The 22,702-nt window shown below is 34.6% G+C and overlaps 1 protein-coding gene across 1 annotated transcript in view; it reads left to right on the top strand.

The window, feature by feature from the left end:
- DGKB (diacylglycerol kinase, beta 90kDa) overlaps window positions 1–22,702 on the top strand; it is a 554,412-nt gene that overhangs the window by 110,468 nt on the left and 421,242 nt on the right. The window contains exons 6-11 of the mRNA XM_004676734.1: window positions 1,362–1,411; window positions 4,487–4,561; window positions 8,178–8,297; window positions 16,629–16,746; window positions 19,939–20,027; window positions 20,109–20,225. Coding sequence (XP_004676791.1) covers window positions 1,362–1,411; window positions 4,487–4,561; window positions 8,178–8,297; window positions 16,629–16,746; window positions 19,939–20,027; window positions 20,109–20,225 — 569 coding nt within the window. The remainder of the gene's footprint in view (window positions 1–1,361; window positions 1,412–4,486; window positions 4,562–8,177; window positions 8,298–16,628; window positions 16,747–19,938; window positions 20,028–20,108; window positions 20,226–22,702) is intronic.

Here is a 22,702-nt window from a genome sequence, read left to right as displayed (position 1 = left end):
TTGTGTGGTGTGTGTTTTTGTTATTTTACAACTATAATTTTACCATTTTCTGCTGTACTAGAAAATTTTGAACTGCTTAGTATCCAATTGTGGTAAGTTTTTTCCTTTCTGCATTCTATTCTCATTTATTGATTTTATGATAGAGGACAATTGATCTTCATAAATTACCAGAGTTTTTACATTTTTTAGCTAACCACCTAACCTTTACCCTTAGTGAAAAAGTAAATGGTTTTAGCTTACATTTTAACATCTTTAAAGTCTGCATTTTACAGTAAAAAACGCGATTACTTGTCATTTTATAACTATTTTTTTTAGAATTGATAAAATATATAATTATTGTTAAATACCAAAATAACAGCTAACAGATGAGTATTCAAGGTCATTGCCTAATTTTGTCTCCTAATTATTAATGTCTGTCTATTTAATATTATGGATCTCTGATATTAAGATTCTCTGGGAAATTATACAGACCCAACACAAAGCCTTACTTCCATTCTTCTATTTTCACAGCTGTGTCATTCTTCTCTGTTTTGTCTCAAAATGGCACTGTAGCCTTTTCCGTGGTCTCCTGGTGATGTCTGAATTATACAGGGGAATCCTCAGACTGGTCCTCGACCTCTGTCACCCTGCTTTCCTGAGCTGTCCTTTTCCTTACTTGATTAGTTCTGCAAATACCTCTCAGATAACAAGCACACCATTATGACCAAGATAATAATGCCTATTATATCTTGTTCTCCATGAGAAAAGTACACTTATTTTGCACTAGTTCTGTCTCATATTACTTGGGAATCATATATAATTGTGATGTATATTTAAGTGGTAACCTATCGCTGTTGATATACTTTCTTGTGTATTTCCTTATTTACCTTTCACAGCAAATGTACTTTATAACAGAGTAATTATTCTCATTTTTCAAATAAGAAAACAGAGTTTGGCAAAGCTCACATAATAGTGGCTGGCAGATTCCAAATTATGATTGATTTTCAGACCTCTAAACCAGTTATTTTTGTTTACCCATTCTGCCCAATACCATTTTTCTGTGTTTTTTAAAATTTTCATTTAATGATCTTGTAATAACTATGGTTTATCTTATAATAAAGAATTTGAACAGACAATAGTATTTTACTAGAGTTTTCCAGAAATATAACAAAATTTGATAGAATTTTAATCTGATGGGCAGTTTTTTCATTAACTAATTCATTCTATTTAACTGTGACATGCTACCAAAAATTAATTACTTTGAACAGGGATGGGTTTTGGTATTTGTTTTAACAGAAATTAATATTTTATAAGGAATATGACTTATGCTAATATTGATCTCACTTGCCTGTAATCTTTTTTCCACACCTCTTTTATTTTAGTTATGTTTCGCCTTTATGATACGGATGGAAATGGCTTCCTGGACAGCTCGGTAATTTTTTTTTTCTTCAAATTTTCTGTGAAAACTTCAAAGTAGTTTGTTCTGAAAAAAGCAATGAATAAATTCATAGCTATTAGCACAGAAGGCACACTCAATATAATTTCCATGCACTCACACAGCATTTTTATCATCCGACTTTGAGTGTGATCTTAGGAAACTGTTAGGATTACAATTATTCTACTGAATAATTTTCCTACAAAAAGTGACTTTTTAATGCACTGAACTTAGATGAAAAGGAAAAGTCCAGTGTTGTCTGAATAAAACATTAGAGAAAGTTGAGAGCATTGAACTAAGAAGAAAAATATACATTTATCATTGAGATTTGGTACTAAGAAAAACACTCAAAATACAAGTGGAATTTAAAATTTTAAATTACCAAGTTAATGTAATTTTTTTTTTATTTCCCCAAGACTAAAAAGTCATCTTAGTTATATGTACTATTGAAAATGTAAATACAAGTTGCTTTGACCAATTTTCCTTTTTTAAAATGTCACATTCATTTTTACATGGATCTTGTATTCTGTCAGTCATTTTAGTCATAAAGGATCATAGAAGAAAATCACCCTCTCTGTATGATTTAACCTCAAGAAATTAGTAGGTCTTTATGTAGTCATATTTTATGTAAGTCATTGATAACTTTCCAAGTAACAGTTAGCACTTGTTAGTACCTCATATATAAATTCATCCAATAGTGTATTATAATTTGTTAATATAATTTGCATGTCATCTTATATTTCTTTTGTATGTAAAAGAAATAGAGGGATATTTGCAAAAGAATACGCATCTAGATATGGAAATTTTGCAGAGGTTCATTAAAAGCAAAATGTTTTCATATGTTTAATGCTGACTAAAATAAACGTTATCTCACATTATGAATGACTTTCTCACATCATCTCATGTACCCACTCTCACAGAATTCAAATGGAAGTTATAAAAGTTGGAGGTGTATTTCTGTGACATTGAGTAAGATAATGTGAGCAGGATAATGGTACATTAGCTTCTCTAGAGAGAGATAAAAATATAAAATTCCTACTCTAGGAAATGACCACCAATCTGAATTGATGCTACGATTGTGTGATTTTTTTAATGTTTATGTCGCTCTGATATTTCAAGTGCTATTATTTTTAAGTGCCTGGCCATTCCATTTTGCCATTTAGGACTATCGGACTGCATGATAAACTTGTTCATTTTCTGGTGGCATTTCACAGCTAAGAGTTTAGACTTCTAGATAACTCAATATGCTTATTACAGCATTTCTGACTATACTAATGCAAATTGTATTTTTAATGCAGATTTATTTACTGTTTCTGTTAACTTAATTAAAGGAATGTTTCTTTTACTAGGCTTTTAGCCAGGGGTTGGCAGCTGACTTAAAAATTCAGTCCAGTGCTTTTTTTTTTAATCATCACAGTTACGTTACAAGCAATATTTATTAACTGTGTTACTTATAATAAACAATGTGTTGTGATAAATGTATTTGTTTATCATTAAATTAGTCTTTTTTTTTTGTAATGAAAGGTTTGAAATTTATTTCCATGGTTTTCTGAAAGTAGCCTACTGTCCTAGTGTAATTCCTCAATATCAAGTTGAGATTGCATTTTCTTATGAGTTTTCTTGGTAATTTAAAGGTAAAGTAGTTCACCAATAAAGATAAATGAGGGAAATAGATTCTTCGAACAATGACCACTAGATCTAAAAATACTTATTAGTGCTCATCGATCATTTTCAATATTCCAGACAACAACAGTTCATATATTATAGTATATTTGCAGCAACCCTGAACTAGGTAAGATTCAAATATCCATATTACTGGTGAAGAAACCGAGTCTGAAAGAGTCCAAGTAATTAATGTCATGTGCCTTCTGTAATATATAGTCCCCCTTATGTCATCTTTTTCCCCCTGTAAACTCTTTGAAGCTAGTAAGTATATAATTAGTAGCTTTAGAACAGGTGAAAGATTAGTAACACAAACACATAATTGTAGCTTATAATTCCAAGGATTTTTGTAATAAATATACATACATGTGCATTATTTCTGGGGAAAATGATGTTTCATTAAGCAACATTTTCTTGATTGTGCTTTTTCTGGAAAGAGAAGTATGAGCTTTCATCAGTTTCTCAGAGAATTCCCACCAAAAGGAGATATTTTACTCTTTCCTTCATGCCATGTATATTAACTACATATATTGGTCAGCGATTTGAGATGAAGGAGTATACTCCTATGCCTTATTATGCTTTTTAAAAGATCATACTACAAAACACTTTGTGTTATGTCATTGATTACAAATGAAATTACTAGCGTTTACAAACCATGTTAGCCTTTTCAAGAGGTAGCTAGTGATAAAACAAAAAAAGCCCTGAAAATATTTAATTTATTTAGTCATGTTTTAGGCATTAGAAAACAGTTCTTCAATGAAACCACATTTGAGCATATAATGTGAAACTTCAAACTAAAATTATATACCCTCTAAATAAATTCTACAAACCTTGACCCTGAACACTCCCTCAGCAGAGCCAATCATTCCAGTAAGTGGCTAGAACTGTCATTACACAGTCTTAGTGAGTCAGAATAATGGACAAACATCTCAGTGGTTCTTAGATACTTTCTTCTACCCTTCTACAGCTATTTTCAAGCCAAAGGGTCATCAGTACATTAACAATCACACTTTGCAAAAATATGAATGCACTTCCTTTTATCATCTGTTTCTTTCTAAAGGAAGATTTGCTTCCTTAGGAATCTGAAAGGAAAAGCTTTCTTTGGGTAGCTGTGCCATCTCCTGGTGAAGGTTTCTAGATAAATGCAAAATGAATTTCTGTTTAGACTCTTATTTAAGTTAGCCAGACCTTTAATACTCATCTGTATAGTTCCCCTTAAAAATACATTTAAATTTCATATATAATGGATCATATAGTACCTTTAGTTATTAATACACACATGTATAATCAATTATAGGTGAAAATGATCGTGTAACTCCTCTTGAGCTACTTATTGGACAAAACAGTTTCTCTAAGTCAGACTTGAAAAACTTACGAAAGCTTGTTTCACTCTCTCTCTTTCTGCTCCAGGAGCTAGAAAACATCATCAGTCAGATGATGCACGTAGCAGAGTACCTTGAATGGGATGTCACTGAACTTAATCCAGTAGGTATATGGATAATTTAAGTGTTGGCTGAATTCTAGAAGATCCCTTTCTCTTTTGTCTTTTTTTAAAACCTAATAAAATACTGCCATTTAATGTTGTCTTTTGCTGCCTCTAACTTGCTTGTTCAAATCAGTAGCCAGGGTGCATTCTGAATAAGAAAATGTATATGTAGTGTTCAGGAAGCTCTTTGCTATATGTGTGTGTGTGTGTGTGTGTGTATATATATATATATATACACTTAACTGTTTGTCCTGAAAATGAGTTTGAATGGTGGTCTTCTATACAGGCCCGTGAACATAAGCCTGTGACATGAAAATGGCCATGTCATAAAGCAGTTTTTTTGATACATGTTTTTTATGACCACCTATGTTTTTTTAGAATTATATAAATAAAAAATTATCATCTGGGGCCTCCCTGGTGGCACAAGGGGTTATGTCTTAGCACTATGAAGTTATCATAGGCACTGCAACACGAGTTAGATCCCCTGCCAGGGAACTGACTCACGTGGCGCACTGTAGACCTTTCCTGACCACCCCGCTGCTCCTCTCAGCAGTGTATTCAGTACGTCTGCCTGTTCTGCTCCCCACTCTGTCTCTGGCGAGTCCCTGTACCTCTGGCCTGCACTACAGCCCTTATATGTATAAATAAATAAAATCTTTTAAAAAATTACCCTAAAAGAGGATGTGGATATTAAGAAAATGATGGTGGCAATTGATTATAAACCATGTGCTGTGCTGTCTTGTGTTACTTAGTGCTGAAAACTCTCTGAGGTAGATACTGTTTTATTCATGTTACAGATGAGGAATTGAGATATTGAAATATTAAAGTTATTTGTGCAAAACTCTTCAGCAGGGTACAGCTAGAGCTAGCAAATTGTAATCAAATTGTTTAAAGAAATTTAATTTGGGCCCTCCCTGGTGGCGCAGCGGTTTAAAGCACAGTGCTGGGAGGCTTAATTCATTTCAGCATGAGTTCTATCCCCGCCTGCCCTGGAGGTGACCCACATGGCGCGGCGGACCTCTCCTGGCCCACCCGCTGCTCCCCTCAGCAGTGTACTTCGTTGATCTGCCTGTCCTGCTCTCCACTCTGTCTCTGGTGAATCCTCTCACCCTCTGCATCTCAGTCCTGTACCCCAGTTCTGTATGAATAAATAAATAAATCTTTAAAAAATAAATTTAATGATGCTTATAAGAAAATAAAAACTTAATTTTATTAGATATATACCATCTATTGAAAAATACAATATTTTTCAAATTATATTAAAACATACTTGAGTAGAAATAATTTGATTTCACCAGTAGGACTGTTTTGAGGAGAGTTGATAGATGTTACTAAATTTAGTTTTTTTAAAACAACTCAAGTTTAACAAATTGCTAATCACTGAAGCAAATACACATCAATTTTTTTAAATGGTTTACATTTTGTCTGAGTTCCAGAAACCTGCTCTTTAGCCACTGCTCATTTTCACGCAGTTCACAGCCTGTATGGCATGGTCACATGACAGTACTCCCATGGCACTCCATAATTTTTGCACTCTTGCATTGTGAGTTCGTGCAAGAAAACTACGGTAAATCTACATGCAATGTCATGTACAAAGGAAGGCACCGTTTTTACTGAGGTTGGACTTTTCCAGGTTTTAACTCAGTTCTTTTTTTCTTCAGAGGCCTTGTTGAGATGTGCTTGCTGTGCTCATTACTGGGTAGCAGATGTCATAAGGGGTTTGTATATCGGATAACAAAGTAGCTAGCAAAATGCATTTGATTCACTTTAAAACTATTTTCACTGAAATCAAAGGACTTACTCATTTTATTGTCCCCTTTTTTTTGGTTATATAACTTTAAAAATTATTTCCTACTTATCACCTTAGTATCTATGGCAATGATTTGTCAAATCTCTTGTCCTCTCTGGAGTGATGGAGGGGATGGGAGCGTTCAAAGCAGAAGTGGGCATAAGCAAAACTATTTATAGTAGGGAAGTGGGTTTGAGGAGAGAATGATCTAGAAGCTCTGAAGAAAGAAACCATTGGCGTCTACACAGTCTAGTGATGACAAATACCTATTGGGACGTAGAATTAACAGTCCATATAGCATTACTTATCACATGTAGCTCACAATGGGGTTTCTGCAAAAAGGCAAGATGACTTACCTGTGCATCATGTTGCTGTCTTAGTAACTGTCTTCACTTGCCAAATGATTTAACAGCTGACACCATTTAAAGCAAATGTGCACACTTGTATGTATTGTCAGACCCCCTGATGAGTCTGCAGATGTGAATAATGAGAAATGACCAGTTGAAGTTCATAGCATAATTTGGACTGAGATGTCCTTTGAAGAAGTTTTTAAAAGCATGAAACCAGGTTCTAATTAATATTAGCAAAATGAAAGCACCCCGACACAAATGCTCTCTGTTTTGGTTCACTTATTTAGTCATTGTTACCAGTTTCTTAGAGCTCCTTTAAAGGGGCAGGAAATGAGATGCTCAGCCATTTTGCTAAATTGTAAGTATCTGTTCCTTTTGTTTTGGGGGAAAAAAGTCTGCATCATTTTGTCCTCAAAAGTCTTTGTTTTTCTAACACCGATAAATAAGTTTGTTTCTGTGACGATCAATAATCTAAGTTTTAAGTGTTCCCTGAGGAAAAATACCCGTCAGCCATAACAGTGCTTATCTACATAACAAGTTCATTCCATTTATTACACTTCTTCAAGCACTTGCTCTAACACTGTCTTCATTTCTTTCTTTTTCCTAATTGACTGAAATGTTCATCTTAGGTTGAGGTTCTGGTTGCTTATTAAACTGGCATTTTAGCATGTCAGCCATCTTGTGCCTTCCCTACAGACATAGGTAATGTTTGGTGCTCACTGATTTCTGCTGATACAATACTAACACTTACCACTTATGATTGATGCTTTTTGAAGAGACATTTAACATTAAGACACAGTTAACTTTTACAACAACCCTGTATATTAAATACTGATAGTTGCACTATTCTCCTGGGACATAAATGTACTACAAACACTGTGGAAGATGTTTTGGGATTCTGTGCAAGTTATTGTAGAATAGAGATCTAATCAAAGATGACTTGATTATTTAACATCTTGGCTCTGTTAAGTTTTAATAGGTAATTAGAAGCACCTTAATTCTCCCGCCCCTTAGCACTTAGCCAAGAGTTATTTCAGCTCTTTGCCATGAAGTTAATTTGTTCAGACATTATCCAGCATATATTTAAATAAAACAAATCTAGAAAAAGCAATTAAGGAACACTTTCACCATTAAATTAACGATGTCTTCTTGTTTTAGCAGTACCTTCCAGTGAAAAAATATTAAAAAGTTAAGCAATTATTTCTAAAAGTTGACCAGTATAAGTAGTCAGGTTCTATAAATCAGAACAAAGCCACTATCCCCTCAGTAATCGGATTAGCATTATACGAATTACATATATATTTAACTATATATATATATAATTAACATATATTTAATTACATATATATTCAACTCTGCATGTAGCTATTAGTTAGTTTTTTATTAGCCGATTCAATGCAATGCTGTTCTTATAGCATATGAAATTAATTTTATTGATTTATTGCACATCTTATCTCTTCCACTCCTCTATTCTAGATCCTCCATGAAATGATGGAAGAAATTGACTATGATCATGATGGAACAGTTTCTCTGGAGGAGTGGATACAAGGAGGAATGACCACAATTCCACTTCTTGTCCTTCTGGGCTTGGAAAATGTAAGCATTGATATGGTGAAAGCTGGCCTGTTGGCAAGTCAGTGGAAGACTCTTTTCCACATTTTGATTATAAAATGATCTGGCCATTTTTTTTTATCACAAAACATGTAGTGAGTCCCCGATCCTTTTAATAAACAGTGCAATTTTAACTATAACTCCTTGTATAGTAATAGTTGGCACAAGCACTGACTTGTTTCAGATATTACCTTAGAATTTAATATATATTTTTCTCCTTATTTGAAGTGTAGTCTAGTTTCAAAAAGTTATTGTACTTCTTGTACTAGTTAATATGGGACGAACCCCCAGGATTCCTACAACTGTGGTTCTTGTGCTCCAGCTCATTCTGTATTGCACCCCCAACACGTAGCTAATTAATTTATTGATAATCGATACTTGGCAGAGTAAATTACACATATATGAGGGAAAAAGACAACATGATCTATATCACACATATATATAAAGAATCTGATATATATCACTTATGCATTACACCTACACACATTTATGCACATTTTCACTTTTAACTCTTAAAATTGTCTTTAATCAGTGTCTTTGTGGTAATTCAACTGATTTGAAAAGTAAAATAGATCCACCTAAGTTCAGGATGTGATATGATGATGAGTTTGAAACGAAAAGTCATGCTGCGGCAGGCTTGATGTGAAATTTGGCCGTTGTTAACTTAAAATCCGATGAGTCAACATTAGATGTTTTCACTTGTCATTAATAGTTATGCAAGAGTGACTGTCACATGCATATAGTAAAGTGAATGCTGAAATTCAAAGAGCACTGATAATGGAAAGAGAGATGACACATACGATAATCACAGTTCTGAGATGCCAGATGATAATATCCACTGTGCCTTTGCTGTTGATACCAAAACTGTACTTCATGTTCCCAGCAGTAAATTTGCTGATTGAAGCCTATACCACAATAATTCAAGATCTCAAAATTTTGAGTCAGTTTTCTAGAAATCGGAGTATATGTTGTAATATGTTTGCACTATTATGGTATGTTTAATCATATTTTCATGAGAGTTTGGCAGTATATGTATGGGCTTTAAGACAGCTGAATTTGTCTCTTTTTCACAAGGGTCTTCAGATTCTTTTACTTTCAAATGTAATCTAGGTCTGCAGAATTTTAGTAATGTTCAGAGACTACTGAGGAAAAATTGCTAATAGAAGAAATTAAATAGTTTTGAAAAAATGATAATGAACACGTCTTATTTTTATGACATGTTTCTAGCTCTGAAAATTAGTAAAGCAGTAGTTCTTTTCTGTTCTTATGTTCGCTGTACTCTGGTATAATTTTGCACTAACTTATTACAAGTATCATTTACTTGTTTCATATACCAAGTGAATACACAAATCAGATTGTTGGCAGAAAAAAAATAGAAAATTGACAAACTTATTAAATTATCAAGGTTTAGTGTACACTTTGTGCTAAAATAATATTTGGCAGGGACTAGTTAAGAAGTTCTAATAGACATGGTTCTCTAGAAGGGAGTCTTACTTTTTTTTTTAAAGATTTATTTATTCATACTGGGGTACAGACCAGAGATGTGGAGGGTGAGAGGATTCACCAGAAACAGAGTGGGGAGCAGAACAGGCAGATTGACGAAGTACACTGCTGAGGGGAGCAGCGGGTGGGCCAGGAGAGGTCTACCGGACCATGTGGTCACCTTCGGGGCAAGCAGGAATCGAACACACGTGGAAGTGGCTTAAGCTTCTTAGTGCTGTGCTTTAACCCGCTGCGCCACCAGGGAGGGCCGGGAGTCTTACATTTTTAAAGCTAAAATTTTATTTATGTAAATGTTTATGGAAGAGAGAGTAAGGAAGCCATTTGATAGTGTGTGCATGACAGGGGTGGGGGACAGGAAGGTTGGTTGCAGAAGTAGATACTTCGTCATCTATAATTTAAATATCAGTATGAAAACACCATGGATAAATAAAGTCTACATGTCGATGTGGATTTATCTCAAAATATTTCAAGCAGATACACTTCCTCATCAGTTTCTAGTGTGTCGGTAGTTTTACTTCAACCGAATGATAGCTTTTCACCTTCATGTACATCAGCTTAATTATGCACAATTTATTTCAGAATAGCTTAATTACATTAATCTTTGTGTTTTTAGTAAAAAGATATTTGGGGGCCGACTAGTAGAAATTAATTTGTTTCAATGAAGTAACTAACCAAAGCTACTTTTCAAAATTGTTTGCAGTTATGGCCACTAGATGGCAGGGCTGTATTGTTTAACGTCATAGGTCAACAACTAGGAGAGACTGGTCGTTCCCTATAAAGAACAACTCTGAAATTTCTTCCCCATCACTTTTTTAAATAAGAGTATAGCAGTGGTGTTTAATTTTTTCTCCATTAATAAAATATATAAGCGATGTAATTATGATCACAAACAGAACATCTATTTGTTAGAAACAGCTTTTCATTCTAAAACATGATGTTTTCCGAAGCAGGAATGACACAATGACAGCTGAGTGATGAGGGTCTCCTTTTTTTTTTTAGTAACTGAGATTTATTTCCTTTTCTGCAGGCAGTTAATGTGTTATGTTGCTACCTGTAGGGAATGTAATCCTTGGTGCCTTTTCTCCCTTCAAATCTTAAAGTGCTAGGTGAAGTTAGCCATTTCTTGAGAGTCTCTCTTGATATGTTGTCCTATATATGCATGCCTTTTGCCAATTATGAGCTTGGGGAACAGAATCTAATTGACAATGCATGGTAAATACCATGGTGTATTTGAAAGTGACTGTGGTGTATTAGTCAAATTACTCAGATAAGAATATTGTCCTGGGAGAGGAATTCTCACTTGTATGGCAAGGCAGTTGTGATTTCATTGTGGTTTGTTTTTCTCCATCAACAGAATTTTTAATCTACCTCCATTTTAAATATTCTCATTAAGTATTTTGGTGCCAAAAGCAGAAGTGAAGTTTATCAGGACCAGATTCTGTACCAAATACTACAGCTGAATCATCTCCTTTATCTAACTCTAAGTTCTCCAAACTGTGAAACTCAAGATGAAATGGTGCAGTCTTGGTCTCTCATACAGCTGAATGAAAACCACAAGTTTGAGTGGCATAAGTAATTTCGATCACCACAGTAAAACATTTGTATCGTATTCTCCCTTTTGCATTCATTTCACTGAAGTTATTTTTTTTTAAAACATCTCAATTTGAATGAAAAAAAGAGTCTTGTTTAAATAACTGTATCTAGAAATAGACTCTGTTCCAGTAATTGGCAAACTTTATTTGTAAAAGGACAGATAGTAAATAATTTTTATCTTTGTGGGCCATAAGTTGCAACTGCTCAACTCTGCCGTTGAATCACAGTGCAATTAAAGACACTGTGTTAATGAGAGAGTGAGGCTGTGTTTCTTTTTATTTTGTAAGATCTCTAACTGTTGTTGAGATAAAATTCATGTAACATAAAATTCATCATTTAACTATTTTGAAGTATACGTTTCAGTGGCTTTCAGTATCCTTAGTTTGTGCATCTTTTTCTTTGACATTTTTTTTTTTTACATCAGGAATAAACTTTGTCTTCATTAAACAGTCACTCCCATAAAATCTTACTTATAAAAACAAAATTGTTGGTCCTACTTGACCCAAAACCCATAATATACTCATCCCGTGTTTATTCTAGGATTAATCTGGCATACTACACATAGGAAGAGAGATTTCATTATTTAAGAACTAGGAATAAAATACCTTTTATTTAGCTCAGTAAGATAACGCCAGTAAGGCATGAGGACTAATGAAGATATCACATCTTAATGTGGGCTTCATCAAATTGGTATTTCCCCCAACTTTGTTAGTAGCTAACTAGGTCATTTTGTGCCTGTCAGTCATTCTCTCTGGACATATAGAAAGTAGCCAAGCATTCCCCTTATACTTTTAATGTTCTTTCAGTTCAAACTTTCCTTTTTCTAGATGGACAATTTTATTAATTATGCTCTAATACTTGAAATTTGTAATCTTGGGTCATCATTACATTTTTCAAGGGAAATTTCGGAATTCATGTTTTCATAATAACCAGGATTAAATGTTTAAATAGTAGTAAGTGGGGTCCTGGCTTTAAGCAAGGAAACTTTTACTTGTTAGTTGGGGTGTCTTGTGCCCACATTTAGCCTGGCTGGGTGATTGCTGAATAGCTACATATTTTGATCTCACTCTATGTGATCACAGATTCTTAATCTTGAATTATATAAGTAGTTTAAACTTTGTTATTTGTTTGAAATTTTTTTGCACCCACATATTTTTTGCCTGACTCAGTAGGTTATCAGTAATTACCTCAGTAGATGATCAGAAATTATTTGGTTTGATTCCTGATTTCTGTGAAATAAATTCCCTAAGGAAATTTCTGAGTGTGATAGAAAGCAAAATTGATATATTCTTAATAAATGTGGAAAAGTAATGTTTTGCACTCAATGTGTTTAAACTTTAATTTGTTAATAGCTGTTCTTCTATCTATACATTGACCAATAGAAGGTGATACAAGACTGGATAAATGCAGACATTCTTGAGATCTCACTTTGGGTCATTCAAGGAAAACAACTGTGGTCTTAGATGATAGTCTTAGGTGATAGTCTTAGAGAATTTTAAGTTTGCTTTTGAACCTTAGGTATGGCCTAATCTTAGAAAATGTAAATTTGGAGATAAGCAGTTGATTACAATTCCTCAGAATGTTGAAAATTTTCTCTGCCATGTTCCAATTTAGGTTTACTTTTTGTCTAGAAAGTATAGTTTCAGATTGTTACAATTTTTTGGAGACCTTAAACAGAAAAGTAAGATAATTTAATGGTGCTTATTATTTAATGAGTTGGAATTAATTTGCAACATTAGCTTTTCAGTAGGATAAAATTGAAATCAGTTGAAATAGGGATATGCCTAGGGATATGCCTAGGGATATGCCTAGGATATGTAGGGACATTTTCCCTAGGCCATCATTGAAATTTTTTCTTGAGGGCGTTTGAAATCTGATACTGTTTATAATATCCCTAGTCACTTTACTATTATATCTGATTCTGGATGTATTTAGGAAAAAAAGTAAAAATGTTGAAATCACTGGGTCCATGAAATAGGTTTAATTTTTAAAGGGTGTTCTTCCCTTTGAAGCATATTCACTTGACTTGTAGCAGATTAAAAGAAGAGAAGAATAGAGCTGTGAGATTGAAGTTACAGAGATTTCACTAAACCTGTCTTTCTGATCAGCTTAGAACTGATCTGAGTCATTATAAAACAAGGTGTTTTTTGGATATCAAGAATACATTTCTATTAAGATTAATGTCCAGTAATTGAAAAAAAAAAAAAAAACTCATGAGAGCAAACACTTCTATGAAATAAAGTTTGGTAAACCTATAGATAGCCTCTTCCGACCTTACGGCTGATGTTGCACAACTTAGCCCATTGATGGTGAAAATATTTGCTGTTTATTTAATGCTTCATTGACTTTGCAGCTACTACATAATGGAACCTCACACCATGGTCTGGCAAAAGAAAGTGGGTACTTCCATTTATTAGGGAGGAAAATAGTAAGAAAAGTAAAATGACTTAATCTCCATTTTCTTCGTAGGCCAGGATTCAGATTCCCTTTCCATTTCTCTTTTATAGAAATAAATTTCTTCCAATGATAATAAATATTTATTTGCAATAGAAGTACCAATAGAAATATGCCCTCCTGGCTGATGGAATAATAGTAAGGGACTGTTTCTTCCCTTCCCCACTAAGTTTACCATCTAAATAAGACAAACAAGACAAGACATGAAAATATGAGAGTTAAGGTATAATTTGCACTGCTGAGAAGTAGTTGTCTCCTGGTTTCAATTTCTTCTCTTGAAGTCACATACATATTTCATCCTTTGCATATTTTGACAATATATCCAGCTAAGAGCTATAAAGCTATTTAATTTGTTTTTGGTAAAGCATTTTATGCCTGGGTAATGGATTTGGGCATCAGTTGCAGCCTGTAACGTGGCTAAGTGTTCTGATTGACAGAACACCCACGGTCAGACTTGTTTATTTTTTGATAAGGAAAATGCCAGCTAACTTAGTCCATATGTGCTCTTCCACAAGATGAGGCTTATCCACATGTGATGGACAATCATTTAAAAATAAAATGACAAGGCTTATAAGAATAGTAATACATTTGAATTTAGATATGCCTTTTTCCTTTTCATTAAAAAATAGTTTGAATGTTTTAAAAATATTTTAAATTTGTTAATGATATCAATGTTTAAAAAAAAAATGACCAAATGCCATTGTTTAGATTTGTTCATCTCATGTCTTATTTAAAGGAATAGAATTTTCAAAATATAGACAGTTTGGAAAATAGTATACAATTAAGCAGATCTATAAAACAACCTAGTCAATAATAAAGATACTAAAAATCTATGAATCCTGGGACTTAAGCAAACCAGGAACAGAGTCAGAGCTCACTATGAAACTGATTAAGTTTTGGAAGATAGCAGAAACTCCTGAACCTTCTGAAGCCCTCTCCATGATACCTTCTGCATAACTGCTTCTGGTGAGAGCTTCTTAGGCATTTTTTAGCAAATGGATCTGAGTATTGTCCAAAAGTATGATGGAGCTGAGATTTAGCCCCGTTGAAAGTTAACAAGGAAGTTTGTCTCGGCTTCATGGATGCTGCAGAGGACATGAGATGCCTGGGTAAGAAACAGAGGGCTAGCTGATTTACTGCAAACAAGTCCAATAGAGGCTTCACATCAACCAGTTTTCCTGGCCTGTGAAGTCTTGTGGAGATGATCCAACTAATTGCTGTGAACAACATCAAAACTTGGAAGCCCTGACTTATAGAGGCTAAATCTTTTATAGTGTGCAGTAAACAAACTTGCTTAATCTTTGCTTGGAAGACAGATATTTGTGTTATTCTGGACATAAATTAACTTGTCCTCTGCTCTGGAGGGAGACATTTCTCTTGTCCAAGTATGTTTGTTTTCATACATCTTTGAAAATATAACCTGGAAAATAGACAGTTCAGCTAATAAAATGTGCAGAAATTCAATAGACCCATGGATTATTATCTCCTAGGAAGCATTTTCATTAGTGTTTCATTTTATGATGCAAATTTGACATTTCTGGTCCTAATGTAAGTGTTAGTTACTATGGATTTAATCTGCTACTACAAATCTTGTGGTTTATCTCTTGACTGAAAATGGGAAAAAGTAGTTGGTAAGCTTTATAATTAATACTTTATTAAGAAAAGAAACAAATTGATCTGAACAAATTTATATTGTCTCACTAATTCAGAATTAATATTAGATTTTTTGATCACCTACTGTGTGATTAAAAATAAAATCACTCAGTAAAAGTATTCTAAGAAATTTGACAGCTTGTCTAATTGGAAAAATTATGATGTTGTATTTTAATACCAATAATATTATATCCAGAATTACTCAGTTTGATACAACTTGATTTCTGAGGTACAAGAACTATACTAATGGAAAAATGATGGTAACAAAGTAATGATATACAATAATTTCAATTAATAGATTTAAATTTTTTGTAAGGAATTTACACAATTCATAAGCATTCTATCGCTTTATTTCACTTAAATCTTGAACAATGCAGATGTGATTAAACATCAGCAGTAGCTATTATGATCTTATATTTTTACTTAGAAGAATATGTAACTACAGTTGTTATGCTAAAGTATGAATTCATTTGAATTCAAGGTTCTTGTGGCCAATAATTAGTGATTATTATAAATAAATACATTACAAATATTTTTACTACCTTTCCACAAGATTCGAATCACTCAAATTACTCAAAGTGCTAATGTAATTAAGTTTGTAAATGTTTATCTTTTAAACTTTGCTGTTTGAGATATACAAAAATATATTGCTATACATTATAACATATAAGGAATGTAAAAAAAACAGTCTCCGCATTTTAAGTTCTCACTTTCTGAGGCTCTTCTTCTCAAGGACATTAATTCTATCTTTTGTCATTGAGTTGAGAATGGAATTGTGCTGAGGATAAAACTTTTCAAATGCAAGGCAGACTCTTCCCTGTTTTTAGGGAGTGCTTTTTTCCTGGTAAGTCATCATGGTTTGGGACATGCTGTTGAACTGTTGACATTAGACAAGAATTTGTGGTTGCTATAGCATCTGAAATTTGTTAGCAGGATCTCATTCCACAAGAGTACATGTGTTTTTCTAGACTCTGTGGCGATCTTGGAGAAAGTCAGGGATGAAATAACAGATTGTCTTCAAATGCTTCAGTCCAGTTCTAAATTTTATTGGCACTTGCATATTCTACTGTTTATTTCATTAAGTGAAATCTGTTTTTCTTGCTTCCCGTGCAGAACGTGAAGGATGATGGACAGCATGTGTGGAGACTCAAGCACTTTAACAAACCTGCCTACTGCAATCTCTGCCTGAACATGCTGATCGGTGTGGGGAAGCAGGGTCTGTGCTGCTCCTGTGAGTACACCAGCTCTGCTCGGATCTCCTCACCGCCTACTGAGGAAAGCTTGATCTCGTGAGCCAGCCCTTTTCAGAGCTGGGGATCTGAAAAACCACCCAAACCCTACATACGCTTTTGACTTAGCTTTTTGAATGTATGTTTCTGAATGTTTAGTTCACTATAGTTTAACAGTTTTCAACTTAGGGAAACTCTGCCCTTGGAAAACAACTAAAGATGTGTTCTAATTCACTAACCATTTTCTTGCCGGTGAAATTTAATTTATACATGGTTCCTATTTTCTCCTGAAGCTGTTATAAAAATACTCACTGGTGTCTCATTTATACCCTGTTCCTATTCTGTTTTCCTATGTTAGCCGCTTTATTCCCAATGACTTTTTTTTTTAAAAAAGATTTATTTATTTATGCATACAGAACTGGGGTACAGGCCAGAGGTGCAGGGGCAGTGAGAGGATTCACTAGAGACAGAGTGGGGAGCAGAACAGGCCAACTGAGAAGTACACTGCTGAGGGGAGCAGCAGGCGGGTCAGGAGAGTTCTGCCCACCTCTGGGGTGAGGATTGAGCTCATGCTGAAGTGGCTTTAGCTTCTTAGTGCTCTGCTTTAACCCGCTGCACCGCCAGGGAGGGCCCTGACTTCTTTTTAAAAAAAGATTTATTTATTGATGCATACAGAACTGGGGTACAGGCCAGAGGTGCAGCTGTGGTGAGAGGATACACCAGAGACAAAGTGGGGAGCAGAATAGGCCAATTAGCAAAGTACACTGTTGAGGGGAGTAGTAGGTGAGACAGGAGAGGCCTTCTGCGCCATGTGGGTCACCTCCTGAGCGAGGATCAAACGGGCACTAAAGTGGCTGTGGCTGCTTGCAGGGCTGTGCTTTAACTGGCTGCACCACCAGTGTGGGCCCTATTCCCAGTGACTTCTAATGAATCAGTTCTTTCATGTTTATTAAAAAAGAGTTAAATTTGTTGAATATTCTTTGCATTCAGAGTAAGAAGTCGCAAGGACTACAAACCAACCTTAAACTTTGGGATTATTGTTTTAATTGTTTTTGTAAAGAAAATCTTCATAGACCCAAAGCATCACTACTTCATGAGTTGTGGCCATTATTTATTTTTTCCCCAGTACATTTAATTTTCATTGTATTTTACAAACTGAGTATTTCCCACCAATAGTTTCTAGTTTCTTGTACTGTATCAATAAATTTATAAAATGTACCTGAGTCAACATATATGCCTGATAAACTTTTCCGTTCCTCAGTATCCTCTTTAATATACGGGAACATATGTCCTGCTCAGTAAAGTATGAAGTTCTCTCCATCCAGCAGTTTTTCCATTTCTCTATCCACTATAGTTATTGAAATAGTCACATTGATTAGAAACATCCCATTCTTGTGTATTTACATTAAATCTAATTTCTTAACTTTGATTCCCCATAAACTATATAGTTTTAAGATACTATTTTTTTTAAACTTATTTTTTTTTAAAGATTTATTTATTTGTACATACAGAACTGGGGTGCAGGCCAGAGGTGCAGGGGCGGTGAGAGGCTTCACCAGAGACAGAGTGGGGAACAGAACAGGCAGATTGACGAAGTACACTGCTGAGGGGAGCAGTGGGCGGGTCAGGAGAGGTCTGCCACGCCATGTGGTCACCATGTGGTCACCTCCGGGGCAGACGGGAATCGAACTCATGCGGAAGTGGCTTTAGATTCTCAGTGCAGTGCTTTAACCTGCTGCGCCACCAGGGAGGGCCCTTAAGATACTATTTTTAGTGAGCAGCTTCTTGGCAATAGGCTTAGAAATTGTCTTTCTCTCAGCTGTGTAATTTGACATTTAAAGCCCTATTTTTGTACAATATTTAAGTGATTTTTAAGTGTTTAATTGTTTTAATAAAGTCACATGAGATAACCATGTGCCACGGTGGAGGGTATTTTCCCATGGTTGCATCTGAAAAGTTTGTGACACTAAAACACAGAGAAAGGAAGCGGTTTTTTTTTTTTTTTTTTTTTTAGAGTTTAATTGTTTAGGGGAAGTAATTTTTCATGGTTAATTCTCTTGATGGGAGTGTATGAGATCTAAAAAGATATCTCCCAAATAATGTGAGCCATGTCATAAATAGGGCAGTGAACATTTCATTCACAAACTTAATATGTGGCAAATGTAGTATTTTTACATTATAATTGATATGGAAGATAAGAAAAAGTATGTTTCTTCCTCAGTGTTGCCAAAGCAAATCACATATGTGGACATTTTGGAAGAATTTTACTATATATTATGTGGATCTTTTTTTCTAAGTTCACCTGTTAGTTTTTTGCTTTATTGGGAGGCTTATCTAGTTGTTCTTATTTACTTTTTATGCCATTGCTTAATTTATGCAGTTAGCACTCTTTATTTGAGATGTTTTACTAAAAGAGATCTGTATACACTTTGCAGTTATATTTATAATTAAGCCACAGAATAACTTGAACATGCTAATAATCAAGATATCTTGATTACACACATTTTGTTTTTCATATTTGTCCACACACAAACATGCTTGAATATTTATGTACATAAGTACACATAAACGTAAAGCTGTGTGTGTGTGTGTACTTGTTTCATATGCTTCTTAGCAAAGTTTCTCCCTTTTTAACAAGCAGTACCATGATGAGTGCCAAGTGTGGGGTGAACTTCTAGCAAAGGCCTAGCATCAGGGATGAAGTTTGTTCACTCTGGAAATAGACAATCAGCTATCTAAGGTCTAGTTAAATCAATAGACAAAATAGTATAGACTCAGGGACTTTTATTCCCATGCCAACCAGCTGCTCTCATGCCTATACTTTGTAAAATATAGATCTCTTCCTTCTAGCAAATGACACCAAGCCATTTGGTAGTCATCAATTTGTCTTTAATATTTTTGTCATCTGGGAATTATTGTGAAAAATTTGAGTGAGGTCTGATTTAATTAAGCATTTCCTGCTATGCCATGATAGAGGAGTCGTGGTTTTTCACATGCATAATATTTCCTGTGCTAATTGGCCTTTTGTATTCCATGGTAAAAACAGTCGACTTGGACTTTTCCTTGATGTGGCTGATTGAATTGATTAGAGAGCAGTGGATATGAAATGAGGTTCTGTTAATGTCATTCTTTCCCTATAAAATTGCCATCAGGGCCAGGGTTAGCTCTGAATTTGTGTACCTGTTTCCTTTCAGTTTGCAAGTATACAGTCCATGAACGCTGTGTGGCCAGAGCACCGCCCTCTTGCATCAAGACCTATGTGAAGTCCAAGAAGAACACTGATGTAAGTGTGTTGTGCGCTTGCTTTCTGAGGGTGCCATTTCTGGAAGCCTCTTCTTACCACAGTGTTCTTGTTCTGTTCTAGGTCATGCACCATTACTGGGTTGAAGGCAACTGCCCGACCAAGTGTGATAAGTGCCACAAAACAGTGAAATGTTACCAGGGCCTGACAGGACTGCATTGTGTATGGTGTCAGATTACAGTAAGTAAGAATAGAATTCAGACTTGCAGACTCACTCATGGTGACATATTCCATGTTCTCTGAGAGTCCTGTCCTGGAAGGGTATCCTGAATTTGGGATTAAGGCTTCTTATTTCATCTGGCTCCCTTTGAGATAAGGATCAAAGTTAGCTTTGTCCTCACAGAATGTGTAATCTTTGAGTTAGTGGCCATAAGACAAGTCTCCCCATCATGTGGCTCCACATGTGGACTATGGAGCTCAGGAAGTTGGCAGGACAGTTTTCAGACACCACAGCTTGAGGTAGGAAATGAGAATGGAAATTAAGTAGGATTCAACTCTTTCTCCATCACATAGCCCTCATTTGGAAGAGTTTTCTATTTTACATATTGTGATTTTATTCACAGAATCTTTGTGCTTAAAAGGATATAGGAAATGTTGTTGAAATGACTAAACATTATGGGAAAGTTATTACGGCTAAGAGAAGCCAATCAAATTGCTCTAGCCACATGGCTAGATAGCGATGTTTCCAAGTACACAGTAAAGTACTAAGTACTAAGTACTTTACCTTTCACATTATGATTCTGCCTTCCTCCATCAGTTAAATTGTAAGTTGAGAGGTAAGAACTATGGATGTAAATACCAATCGTTAATGGTATTGATGATTTAAAAGAGGTGACTAGATTGGTCTTTCCTGGGTACAGTTAGAAGGCCACATGGTTTACAGTGTTAGCAAAGTCCTCTAGTAACTTCTGGAAGAAATGCAGTTATCAGATGGTGCTTCAGATGTTTCCTAATTTCTGGAAATTAATTGTAATATGCATTTTTCAAGAATAGACAGTTTTGACCATATAGCACAAAAATATTGACAGGACTTTGTTATTTCTCCCACTTGTTCTTTCTTTCAGCTAGTGTTTGAGTCCTCTTGTTGTAGGACTGATAGTTCTTGCTTTAGTGGGAATAAAACATTAGGGGGCACTGAGTCAGCAAAGCAAGGAAGTTTCTCTGTAATGCCCCCCCAAACCCCCACACACCATTTAAAATTGTTTCTTAAATATGCACAGAGAATATTTAGAAAAACAAACTGGGACTTGCATTTCAAAAATATCATTAAGTTTTTTTTTTTTTTAGATGAACACACTTTCCTCAGTCATTTTCAGCTATTATTTGGTTAAATTATATTTATGTTTGAAATTCCCTCAATTATGAAAGTTTTGTTTCAGTTTTATTTTTTGGAAGTTTTTGATTATTAGAATAAAATGTAACAATGGCTTAAATTACACATGAATTACTCAAACAAATTGCATTTTCAGTTTTGAGACTGTAACTATTTCATTTAAAAAATCCATTGAAACTGTCAGTTGTTTTTTGGCTAAGCATCTATAAAAATACTGAACTTTGTTTCAGATATTGTAGGAAACTATCTTGTATTCCTCCTAAAGTATATCTTTCATTTATTACAGCTTCAAAATATACTGAAATTAGAGAATATCAGAAGTTGTTTGTATTTCAAGCTATTTTGTATACTTTATAAATTTTAAATGTAATATCTTAGGTATATTATTTTCTTTTTTATTTCTTTAAAAAAATCAATGTATTTTAAATGCATACTCAGTTTGAACACTAAAAATATGTATTGCTACTGCTCCTCCTAAATCAGAAGCTTTTAGAGCTTTTAGAATTTGCTTTACTTGACTCCTCTCCTCTTGTCCAAATTTAATTTTCATGAAGTAAATCTGTCCTTCCTATTTTGTGGGTATCTCCCCCCTCAAAGTTACCATTGCTGGTGCTCTCTTAGTGGTGTGGTGCTGAGGCATCTTAAATTCCTTTTCTTTATTTCATATCTAATTTTCATATTTTCATTTTCTTTCACTAATTTTAATGGTGCTTCTTATCCGTGACTCCAAAATACATTTATATTTGGCAAGCACCAGTGCTCCTGGTGTTTGCCTTGTGAAAAAATCCCACCCTTCCTTTTATTAGAAACCTGGCGGTGCCTCTGAGTAAACTATACTTCTTTTCCCATTGATGAGATATGACTCAGAGCTCTGTGTATGTTAGAGGCATATATTGTATTGGTTTCATACACTTACATATTGCAAAGTGATTGCAATAGCTATCAGTCCCATTATTATGGTACATACACATTATTCATTTTTAGTGTTGAAAACAGTTACGATGTAGCCTCTGAGCAACTTTGAAGTTTATCATGCAATACTGTGGTCACTAATCCCTGTCAGCATTATGTATCACCAGTTAGTTTATTTACTAGTTGTAAGTTTATATCCAAAAACAGCATGACCTCAACACCACCCTGCAAATTCTAGACCCCTGGAAACTACTGTCTATTCCTGCTTTTTGCCAGTAACCATATGTCTTGAAATCTAAGGACTTCACGTTCAGATCATTTCTGACCACATTTTACTAATTTCCTACTCTTACACTGAAGATGCACGTGAATGTGGGTCTGTTGAGCATGATGGCACAACATAACCACAAAT

The sequence above is a fragment of the Condylura cristata genome, unplaced genomic scaffold (assembly GCF_000260355.1).
Source record: "Condylura cristata isolate star-nosed mole 26May11 unplaced genomic scaffold, ConCri1.0 scaffold00005, whole genome shotgun sequence".
NCBI classification, from domain to species: domain Eukaryota; kingdom Metazoa; phylum Chordata; class Mammalia; order Eulipotyphla; family Talpidae; genus Condylura; species Condylura cristata.
Note: the sequence above shows the minus strand (reverse complement) of the source record. Positions and strands in the feature narration are given on the sequence as shown.